Source organism: Opisthocomus hoazin, chromosome W (genome assembly GCF_030867145.1).
Source record: "Opisthocomus hoazin isolate bOpiHoa1 chromosome W, bOpiHoa1.hap1, whole genome shotgun sequence".
Classification (NCBI taxonomy): domain Eukaryota; kingdom Metazoa; phylum Chordata; class Aves; order Opisthocomiformes; family Opisthocomidae; genus Opisthocomus; species Opisthocomus hoazin.
The window spans coordinates 48,574,582-48,586,505 of record NC_134453.1 but is presented as its reverse complement, the minus strand read 5'-3'; the positions used below and the strand labels follow the sequence as shown (position 1 = coordinate 48,586,505).

Below are 11,924 nucleotides of genomic sequence, written 5' to 3'. Positions count from 1 at the left end.
CAATTATTTCTCCACATTAGGGTCCTTAACATGCTCAATTCATCTGCACTATAGAGGAACAGATATCCATTATACTGCTTTTGTTCCTTGGAACATTTGCTTCATTCCTCTCACTCTGGAAAAACAGCTTTCACTCCAGCTTCTCTGGCTTTCTAGAGACTCCCCTGTCTCAGGGAATCCCCAACTGCTGTAGAGCTCACACAACTGTGCACTCCCATATCACTTCAAAGCCACCAACACAGGCCCTGGCCTGAAAAAAAACCAAACAAGGCGAAGTAGGGAGAGCAGGGAACTGTAATCTCTGATTGTGGAAGTGGTCCCTGAAAACCAGAAGAAGATAAGTTCAGAGTATCTTGAAGAATTTTTGAGTATATAGTGAGTTTGGAAACATGGAAAAACAAAATTGCTTGATGGATACTTCTTTGGCATCTGGGTGGTTCACTGGGATCTGGTATGCCTCTCAGGCATGCCCATGAGACTGAAAAATGTACAGGATTGTGTCCTAAGTGACTTAGCTTGTGGATGTTGTTTCCAGGTTTACCTCTGCTATTGTGCTTAGCTCATGTTCAACAGAAGTGCACCTATGGACCAAGAAGTGGTCTTTGGGAACTGTGACCAGAGTAGGTGTCTGAGGCAGGAAATCAGGTCTGGTTTCTTACCAGAAATTTCTGTGTCCTCACACAATACAGAAATCATCAGGAGAGTCCATAATTTTCTATCATTCTGTAGAGTGGAATTATTTACCTGTATTGCAGAGGTCTTGTGAACCTGAGCTGGCATACGTATCTGATTCTCTTCTGGCAGTGAATTTACTGAACTGAAATTGTATTGGGATCACAGAAATAAGTCTCGGAAATGTAGCTGAGTGGACAGAATAGCAGCTTATTCAATTTTCAGCAGACCTTTGTGATATTTCTGAGGATAAAGATTTCAGTCTCTTTTGTAATTAGGGTTTAGAACTACTAATGAAAAGCATTATATAGAAGCTATGTAGTCTTTTTATAGTGGAAGCAGGCTGTGAAATTTAAGCACTTAGAAACAAGTGTCCTTCACCTAACATCATGGAATCACCTTAAAAATTATATAAAACTAGGCTTTGGCTCCTTTTGTTTCCTCCACAGCGTTTGCGATGCTTGGGCTTGTGCTTTGCAACTTTATTTAAAAGCACCAAGGTTAGAAAATAATTTATATTCTAGGAAAAAGCCATAATGATTTCATGGACTAAGGCCATGCAATAAAGTGCCAACGAGCCTTCAAGTTAGTGGTAGCGAGAAAATTATTAAGAAATCCTTGTAATATTCCCTGGGGAACTTGGTGCCTCGTGAATGCAAAGACTGACAGTAGAGCCAAAGAGGAGCAGGCTGTCCTGTTGATGAAAGAGCTTCTAGTGGAGCTCAGACGGATGAGAAAGGTCTATGGAATGTGGAAAGAGAGACAGGCCACTTGGGAGGAGTACAGGAATGTTATCAGAGCATGCAGGGATGCGACAAGGAAGGCCAAGGCCCACCTGGAACTGAATCTGGCAAGGGATGTCAAAAACAACAAGAAGGGCTTCTTCAACTACATCAGCAGCAAAAGGAAGACCAGGGACAATGTGGGGCCGCTGCTGAATGACGTGGGTGTCCTGGTGACGGAGCATGCAGAGAAGGCAGAGTTACTGAATGCCTTCTTTGCTTCAGTCTTCAGTGCTAAGGCCGGTCCTCAGGAATCCCAGGCCCTGGAGGTAAGACAGTAAGCTTGCAGAAAGGATGACCTTCCCTTGGTCAAGGAGGTCTGTGTGAGAGATCACTTAAGCAATCTGGACACCCACAAATCCATGGGCCCCGATGGAATGCACCCACGAGTGCTGAGGGAGCTGGCAGAAGTCATTGCTGAGCCACTCTCCATCATCTTTGAAAGGTCCTGCACGACAGGAGAGGTGCCCGAGGACTGGAGAAAGGCCAATGTCACTCCAGCCTTCAAAAAGGGCAAGAAGGAGGACCCAGGGAACTACAGGCCGGTCAGCCTCACCTCCATCCCGGGAATGGTGATGGAGCAGCTCATCCTGGAGGTCATCATCAAGCAAGTGGAGGAAAAGAAGGTTATCAGGAGTAGTCAGCATGGATTTATAAAGGGGAAATCATGCCTGACCAATCTGATAGCTTTCTACGATGGCATGACTGGCTGGGTAGATGAGAGAAGAGCAGTGGATGTTGTCTACCTCGAGTTCAGCAAGGCTTTTGACACTGTCTCCCATAATATCCTCCTAGGGAAGCTGAGGAAGTGTGGGCTAGATGAGTGGTCGGTGAGGTGGATCTCAAGGGTGGGTGTCAGGAGGACGGGGCCAGACTCTTTCAGTGGTGCCCAGTGACAGGACAAGGGGCAATGGGCACAAAATGAAGCATAGGAAGTTCCGTCTGAACATGAGGAAGAACTTCTTCCCTCTGAGGGTGACGGAGCCCTGGAACAGGTTGCCCAAGGAGGTTGTGGAGTCTCCTTCTCTGGAGATATTCAAGACCTGCCTGGACGCAGTCCTGTGCAGCCTGCTCTAGGTGACCCTGCTTCAGCAGGGGGGTGTGACTAGATGAGCCACAGAGGTCTCTTCCATCCCCTAACATTCTGTCATTCTGTGATTCTGTGATTCTGTCCCTATGTGCTGTAAGATGAACTAGCGGGAAGACGACTGGCCTGACTGTCCTGGGTTTGGCCAGGACAGGGTTAATTTTCACCGGACTCCAGGAAGGGGCGCAGCCGGCACAGCCAGGGGGTGGGGGCTGACCCCACCTGGTCAAACAGAGCAGGGTATTCCATACCATGTGCCGTCACGCTGGGTTTCGGTGGGGGGGGGGGGCGGCGCGGCAGGAACTCACTCGCAGGTCGGGAGTGCGCGGCGCCGGTCCTGTACAGGAGAGAGGGTCTGTTGTGCGAGTTTGTGTCGTATTTTCTCCTTATCTGTATCGTGGTTGTTCCTGTTCCCTTTGTTTGCTGTTCTGTTAAACTGCCCTTATCCCGACCCACCAGTTTCTGCCTGTTTCTTTCCATTCTCCTCCGCACCCCGGTGGGGGGAGGGGCAGCCGCGTGGCGCTTTTGTTGCCGGCGGCAGCCGAAACTAAAACACTGACTGAACAGGGAGCTTTTGCTGGGACGTAGGAAGAAAAGGAGAGTCTAGCACTTTTGGAAGAAGGGATAGGCAACTCAGGAAGAATACGGGGCTCTCATTAGGTCGTGCAGAGAGAAAATTAGAAAGGCAAAAGCCCAGCTAGAACTCCGACTGGTCACTGTTATAAGAGACAACAAAAAGTATTTTCATAAATACATTAATGGCAAAAAGAGAGCCAAGGAGAATCTCCATCCCTTATTGGATGCAGGGGGCAAGTTTCCACCAAGAATGAGGAAAAGGCTGAGGTACTTAATGCCTTCTTTGCCCCAGTCTTTAATAGTTCCCACCCCCAGTGGGAAAGAGGGAGTTGCTAACGAGTGGCAGCTCTGACATAGTGTGGGCAGGGACGAGTGTGACAGCAGCCAAAACCCCCTCACACACAAGAGCCGCCCCCAGGGAGAGCAAGCGACAAGGAGCATGGCGAACAGGGTGGGCAAACAGGGTGTAGTGCGTCAGCCAGGGTGTGGCATGGAAGTTTGTGTGACAGTTCATGCAGGCAGGGCTTGCAGGGAAGGCGTGCGGGCAGGGCGCAGTCCCCCTCCTGGCAACCCGACTAGTGGACTTTGCCCTCCCAGGAGAAGATTAGCCACGGTTTCCATTCGCACGAAAGCCATCGTCAGAAGGAGTGTGGCGACCCAGATGAAGGTCCCACACAAGGACACAGCTGTCCAGGTCTCTGGCTGCAGGGAGTGCCTAAGCCTGTCGCTCGTACTGGCGGACAGCAGAGACAACGGCTGTGTTCAGTGAGACCAGGTGAATGATCTGCTCAGCCTGATGGCAGAGCTGAAAGAAGAAGTGGAGAGGTTAAGGAGCATCCGGGAGTGTGAGAGGGAGATCGACTGGTGGAGCTGCACCCTACCCTCCCTGAGGCCGAGGCAGCAGGAGGCAGCTCCACAAGAAGCAGAAGACCCCCTACCCTCTTGCCACCAAGCAGAAAGAGGGGACCTAAGAGATGGGGGGGAACGGAAACAGGTCCCTGCTCGGGGAGGCAGGTGAATCCCCTCCCAGACTCCCTCACCTGCCCAGTTGCACTTACGCAACAGATATGGGGCTCTGGAATGTGAGGGACAGGCAAATGAAGATGTGGGTGAAGGTCCATCCAGGGGGCTGCCTAGGACGAGTAGGTCAGCCCCACACATTATGACTGCCCCGGTTAAGAGAAAAAAAAGGAGGGTAATTGTCATAGGCGATTCCCTTCTGAGGGGAACAGAGGACCCCATATGCTGACCCATCCCACAAGGAAGTCTGCTGCCTCCCTGGGGCCCGGGTTAGGGATGTTGCTAGGAAGCTCCCTGGTCTGGTGCGGCCCTCTGATTAGTATCCGCTGTTGGTAATGCAGGTTGGCAGTGATGAGATCGTGGAGAGAAGTCCCAAGGTCATCAAAAGGGACTTCAGGGCACTGGGGCCATTGGTTGAAGGATCAGGGGCACAGGCAGTGCTTTCCTCAACCCCATCAGTGGCAGGGAAGAACACTGAAAGGGGCAGGAAAACTCACCCGATTAACAGATGGCTCAGAGGCTGGTGCCATCGGTGGCATTTTGGTTTCTTTGATCATGGGGAGGTGTACACAGCACTGGGCCTGCTGGTAACAGATGGAGTCCAGCTGTCTCAAAGGGGAAAAAGGATTCTTGGCCACGAGCTGGCGGGGCTCATTGAGAGGGCTTTAAACTAGGTTCAAAGGGGGGAGGGGATTTAACCTGGCTCACTAGGGATGAGCCCAGGCGTGGCATGCCAGGGTCAGGGGGTGAAATCGACAGCCCAGCTCAAGTGCATCTACACCAATGTGCGCAACACGGGCAATAAACAGGAGGAGCTGGAAGCCATTGTGCAGCAGGACAGCTATGATTTGGTCGCTGTCACAGAAACATGGTGGGACAACTCTCATGACTGGAGTGCTGCGATGGATGGCTATAAGCTCTTCAGAAGGGATAGGCGAGGAAAGAGGTGGTGGGTTGGCTCTGTATGTTAGGGACTGCTTCGATTATATAGAGCTCGACGATTGTGATGACAAGGTCGAATGCTTATGGGTAAAGATGAGGGGGAAAGTCAACAAGGCAGACATCCTGCTGAGAGTCTGCTATAGACCACCCAACCAGGATGAAGAGGCAGATGAAGTTTTCTACAAGAGGCTGGCAGAGGTCTCACAATTGCTAGCCCTTGTTCTTGTGGGGGACTTTTACCGGACATCTGCTGGAAATACAACACAGCAGAGAGGAAACAGTCTAGGAGGTTCCTGGAGCACGTGGAAGATAACTTCCTGACATGGATGGTGAGGGAGCCAACTAGGGAAGGCACCCTGCTGTTTACTAACAGAGAAGGACTTGTGGGTGATATGGTGGTCGGAGGCCGTCTAGGGCTTAGCAGCCATGAAATGACAGAGTTCTTGGTTCTCGGTGAAGAGGGGGGCCAGCAACACCACCACCATGGACTTTCGGAGGGCAGACTTTGGCCTGTTCAGGACACTGGTCAAGAGAGTCCCCTGGCAGAGAGTCCTGAAGGGCAAAGTGCTCCAGGCAGGCTGGACATTCTTCAAGGAGGTAGTCTTAAAGGCACAGGAGCAGGCTGCCCTCATGTGTCCCAAGACAAACTGTCAGGGAAGGTGACCGGCCCGGCTCAACAGGGAGCTTGTGCTAGGACTCAGGGAAAAAAAGAGAGTTTACCACTTTTGGAAGAAGGGATAGGCAACTCCGGAAGTTGAGCAGCTCATCTTGAGTGTGCTCACTGGACATGTGAAGGACACCCAGGGGATCAGGCCCAGCCAGCATGGGTTCATGAAAGGCAGGTCCTGCTTGACCAACCTGATCTCCTTCTATGACCAGGTGACCCACCTAGTGGATGAGGGAAAGGCTGTGGATGTTGTCTACCTGGACTTTAGTAAGGCCTTTGACACTGTTCCCCACAGTATCCTCCTGGAGAAACTAGCTGCCCATGGTTTGGATGGGTGTACTCTTCACTGGATAAAGAACTGACCGAGCCCCGAGAGTGGTGGTGAATGGAGTCAGATCCAGCTGGAGGCCAGTCACTAGTGGTGTTCCTCAGGGCTCAGTTTTGGGTCAGGTCTTGTTTAACATCTTTCTCAGTGCTCTGGATGAGGGGATTGAGTGCTCCCTCAGTAAGTTTGCAGATGGGCAGGAGTGTTGATCTGCTTGAGGGTGGGAAGGCTCTGCAGAGGGATATGGACAGACTGGATCAGTGGGCCGAGGCCAACTGTATGAGATTCAACAAGGCCACGTGCTGGGTGCTGCACTTGGGTCACAACAACCCCATGTAACGCTACAGGCTGGAAAGCTGCCCGGTGGATAATGACCTGGGAGTACTGGTGGACAAGACGGCTGAACATGAGCCAGCAGTGTTCCCAGGTGGCCAAGAAGGCCAATGGCATCCTGCCTTGTGTCAGGAATAGTATGGCCAGCAGGAGTAGGGAGATGATCGTGCCCTTGTATTCGGCCCTGGTGAGGCTGCACCTCGAGTACTGTGTTCACTTTTGGGCCCCTCACTACAAGAAGGACATTGAGGGGCTGTAGCGTGTCCAGAGATGGCAAAGAAGCTGATGAAGGGCCTAGAGGACAAGTCTTATGAGGAGTGGCTGAGGGAGCTGGGGCTGTTTAGTCTGGAGAAGAGGAGGCTGAGGGGGGACCTTATTGCTCTCTACAACTCCCTGAAAGGAGGTTGTAGTGAGGCAGGTGTTGGTCTCTTCTCCCAGGTAACTAGCAAGAGAGGCAATGGCTTCAAGTTGCGTCAGGGGAGGTTTAGACTGGATATTAGGAAAAATTTCTTTACTGAAAGAATTGTAAAGCATTGGAACAGGCTGTCCAGGGAGGTGGTGGATTCACCATCCCTGGAGGTGTTCAAAAAATGTGTAGATATAGCACTTCGGGATATGGTTTAGCAGACGTGATGGTGTTGGGTTGATGGTTGGACTTGATGATCTTAGAGGTCTTTTCCACCATTAATGATTCTGTGATTCTATGATTCAATCCAGACTCTGATTTGGTATATATCTATGCACCTCCATTGGTGAATAGCGAAGTTCATCACCAAGATAGATAAGGTGAAAATAATTTCAGCTATAAACAAGTGTCAGAAGATGAGACATTTGTATGCAGCTGTTTCTTTTTCCTTTCTCTTTTTTTTTTCCTTCGTAGGTTGAAAGATTAATTAAAGAACGAGGCTGGGAGTTCATGTGGAATAAACATCTTGGATACGTTCTGACTTGCCCTTCCAACTTGGGAACTGGTTTATATGCTGGAGTCCATGTTAAGCTGCCAAAGCTTAGCAAGGTGCATAAGTTGTTTAAAAGGCCAGTGACATAAATAATTTCTTCATCTGATTTATAAAGGAACAAATAAAAAATGACAGTTTACAGCAACTGGATGCTTGCATGATGTGCAACAACTTGGTCCCAGGCATAATGCATGACTAATTGAGCGTACTTTTATTCTGCAAATTATTGTATTTGTTATGGAAATTAATCTACTCAACAGACAGCCACCAAGACAGGCTGTAATCCAAAGACAGAGGAAACTGTCTCTGCTTGTCTTTCTGGAAATGCTATTAGATCATGCATAATAACAATAAGCAAGGAAAAAGGCAATATGCACAAACTTATTTCTTCTGTTGGGATCCCAGGTTTCCAAAAATCCTAGAGAATCTGAGGCTGCAGAAGCGCAGCACTGGTGGAGTGGACACAGCAGCTGTAGCAGATATGTATATCTCCAACCTGGATCGCATGGGTCGATCGGAGGTAACCTCTTTGGTTTTTTTCTTGTTTTTAAACTCAGATCTGCACTGATATAAGTCACTTTCTCTGCATTTGGGTTCATTCTGATTTTAGAGTCACTTTTTAGAGCTATGGCAGTTTTTTCTCTTGGTGAATTTGATCCAGTGGAAAGACTTACAGAACAAAAAATTACTACTGTGCATGCAGTGTTTGCCAAATAAGACAATGAAAAAATGTTCCACAAATGTGACTTGTTTACCCCACGTGATGAGGCTTTTTGTTGAAAGTGTGCAGGTACTGGAAACAAACTCTTACACCTGAATACCTGCTGGAGTACACAGCCATGAGCTAGGTGTCAAGTTTCTCTACAGTGCTGGACATGAGTTGGTTATCTAAGAATGGTGTTCATTGAAGTTGTACACTGGAACACAGCTAAGTACTACACATTGGGCAGGTACCTGCTGTACCCAGTAAAAAATGCTGAGGAAAGAAGCAGGATTTGAGGACAAACTCAAACACAAAAAGGAAGCCTGCAGAGGGTGGAAGCAAGGACAGGTAGCCTGGGAGTAATAGAGAGAAATTGTCTGAGCAGCCAGGGATCAGGTTAGGAAAGATAAAGCCCTGACAGAATTAAATCTAGCCAAGGAGATCAAGGGCAACAAGAAAAGCTTCTGTAGGTATGTTGCCGATAAAAGGAAGGCTGGGGAAAATGTGGGACCCCTGTCAAAGGAAATGGGAGACCTGCTTACCCAGGATATAGAGAAGGCTGAGGTATGCTGAGGAAGCCTGAGGAAGGCTGAGGGTGGTGAAGCACTGGAATGGCTTGCCCAGAGAGATAGTGGAGGCCCCATCCCTAGAAACATTCAAGGCCAGGTTGGATGGGGCTCTGAACAACCTGGTCTAGTTGAAGATGTCCCTGCTCACTGTAGGGGAATTGGGCTAGATGACCTCTAAAGGTCCCTTCCAATCCAAAGAATTCTGTGATTCTATGATTCTGTGATTCTACGATTCTATGACTTGTGCACCTTCAGGTTCCTTAGATGGTCTCAAAACTGATCTTCTCCTACAATGGGTGGTTCTTCATTCTCCCAGTCCCTGCCTGTGCCTCCTGCAACTTGGGTGGCGTGGCTGGAGCACTTGCCGGTGAAGACTGAGACAAAAAAGTCGTTGCGTATCATAGAATCATAGAATAATAGAATGCTTTGGGTTGGAAGGGAGCTTTAGAAGTCATCTATCCCAATCCCCTGCAGTGAGCAGGGACATAGAATCATAGAATAATAGAATGCATTGGGTTGGAAGGGACTTTTAGAGGCCATTGCTCTAGGGCCATTGAGAGCTGTGCTGGCAACCTGAAAAGACTGGTATAGACGATGAGAGGGGTTAAATGCCAAACAGGGCCTATGATTTAGCGCAGGGCAGCAGAGTAAAAAATGCAGAAGGGCAAAAAAGATGCAGTAGTAAGAAATTGTGAAGGAATGCTGAGGGAGAAACTTTTGTGTCAGAACCCTGAGATTCATAGCTGTGCTGCAACTCCTTTACAAGAAGTAGATTAGGCAGGTGCATATGTGGAGCCCAAACAAAGACTGCAGTAAATTTGAAAAGGAATATAGACAGTCCATGTAGTCTGGTATTTGATACAGGCAAGACTGTGCAGCTGGATGTGTCACAATGTGAAGTTCATTCAAAAGTTTGAAAAGTCACTTTGTTTTTGTTCTGACTGATAATATTTATAATCCTCAAACCCCTAAAAGAGAAATTTTGTCTGCTGAAGAAGTGTCAGAGTCTTTAGTTGTACTTACACGTGATTTACAGTATGTTTGTTCACTCTTTTTTTACCTATGATCTTTGGATAGTTAATACTAATTGCCAGAGTGTCAGGATGACATTTTTCTGGTTGTTATAATTTAGATTTAAGCCTGGGGAGAGAAAGGAACAAGGAAGGCCTGATTTTGCTTATATTCTTTTGTATATGTAGCATTCTGAGGACTCCTATATAGGGAGTTGTTTTGGGTTTTTAACCATAAACTGAACAGATTATTCATCCTTTTCTTTTTGGTTTCTTTGTCTTTTTGTAGTAAGTGTTTACATATTCTGTGTCTAATCTCAAATATTCATGAATTTTAATTGTTACGCCCAAGGATGCAGAGTCTTCAGTAAGCCTGCTCAGCTGACCATATCCCTGTATTACTTTCATGAGTCTATGGTGCCTGTGACTATGATTCTTCAATATATTTAAACAAGTGCTTAAACGTGTTGCTAAATCAACTCACATATTTAAAGGTTTATTTTTCGGCAAGTGTTTAAATGCCTGGATGAACTGAGGCCTTTAAAGGTTACTCTGTGATTGCCTATTTTATTAGTTACTTTACACAGTAAGCAAACAATGATCTTTAATATTTCTGTATCAAAAAGAAAATCTGAAAAACATTGTTCAGGTTAAGTAGGATTATTAGACACACACTATCATGGTAACAAAAGAATTCTCCGTCTTGTTAATTTTGATGGTCCCTGCTAGAAAGCATTGTTTTCTCATAGAAGAACATAATTTTTGCTTTTTCGGAAACATACCAAGAACTATATGGCTTTAAACTTAAACAGCACAAAACTACACTAGCATCTTAATAGCACAGAATAAGTTCTAGTTTCTGCAGTTGATGATGTACAGAACACGTAAGAATGGATTATCCTCTGCAATTCACTGGTGTACATTTGGATGCAGTGCATTCTTTCTTCTATAGTACTGACTGTATATTTAATAAAGCTGCTGCATTTCACAAAATATGGGAAAACAACAGTCTAAAACATCAAGAAGTAAGCACATATGTACAGATTCTTTAGGCATGCTAAACAGTAAGGGAGGGGTCTGCATGATTCTTCAAGTCATTTCAGTACTACTCATATCTCTTATTCTTATACATGAAGAAAATAAACACCCCGTCCCCCTTTCTACAGAAGAAAGACAAAGTGACAGTAGTCTCTGCAGTCATTTGCCAAATGTCAGACCAACGTTCAATAGCTTTTAAACCCAAAGGCATTTGGATAAAGGCATTAATCCAAACCTCACAAGATGCTGTTGGTAAAATATCAGAACCTCTTAACTTACACTGGCATTTGTTGCTTCAGAGAGAACTGCCTGGTGACTCTGAACATCCATGGCACTGTCTTTTCAGTTTCTTTGTCCCAATATGTGAATTCTGAGAACACAGCAGATGGGAACCCAAGGCCGTGCCAGGCTGTAGTTCTCAGCAAATGTCTGGGGAGGATCTTGTACCCTCAGAGTGGTCAGATTTGAAACAGGTCTCTAAACTCATGCCTAAACATTTTATTTAAGCACTTCTGTTTGTTTGCTTGTTTATATAGGGATATGTGTAGGAGTAGAATTTGGTGAAAATACCTTTAGGGGCCTATTTGAATATTTCTGTTGTCAGAAGGCCAAACTCAGCATGAACAGGAGAAGGGATAGGGAGAAAGGAATTACTACGGGATTCCACTGGACCAGTGCATGACTCATACTCCCTGTGCCACAGCATGCGTGATCTCTATGACACGGTCTCTGTGACCCTCCTTGGGTCTGGCTTTACTTTCTGTCCTTGCTGTACAAGCCAATTTTTTCCTTCCTCTATTAACAGTGTTGCCTAAATGTTTTATTATTATTGGTTTTCTTGTTGTTGTTGCAGGTAGAATTAGTTCAGAATGTCATTGATGGGGTCAACTATCTAGTTAACTGTGAGAAGAAACGGGAAAAAGGTCAAGACATCAAAGTACCACCACTGTTACCCCAGTTCGGCAGGAAGTGATCTTACAGCTGATGACTGTTAACGATGGTAAATATGGCTGCCATTTTGACAGAAAAGCACCTTTATATCTAAGTACAAATACCTTGTTGTCCTGGGTTTGGCCAGGACAGGGTTAATTTTCACTGGAATCCAGGAAGGTACACAGCCGGATGGGCTGACCCCACCTGACCAAACAGAGCAGGGTACTCCATACCATGTGCCGTCATGCTGGGTTCCGGTGTGGGGGGGAGCTGGGCGGCGGGAACTCGCTCGCGGCTCGGGAGCGCGC

At 47.0% G+C, this 11,924-nt stretch overlaps 1 protein-coding gene across 1 annotated transcript in view; it reads left to right on the top strand.

Annotated features, from left to right (window-relative positions):
* Window positions 1–11,656, top strand: part of LOC142365526 (creatine kinase S-type, mitochondrial-like) — a gene marked incomplete at its 5' end in the record, with an annotated part of 37,519 nt that extends 25,863 nt beyond the window's left edge. Inside the window, 3 exons of the mRNA XM_075446338.1 lie at window positions 7,285–7,418; window positions 7,760–7,883; window positions 11,537–11,656. Coding sequence (XP_075302453.1) covers window positions 7,285–7,418; window positions 7,760–7,883; window positions 11,537–11,656 — 378 coding nt within the window. The remainder of the gene's footprint in view (window positions 1–7,284; window positions 7,419–7,759; window positions 7,884–11,536) is intronic.
* Window positions 11,657–11,924: the final 268 nt, after the last annotated feature.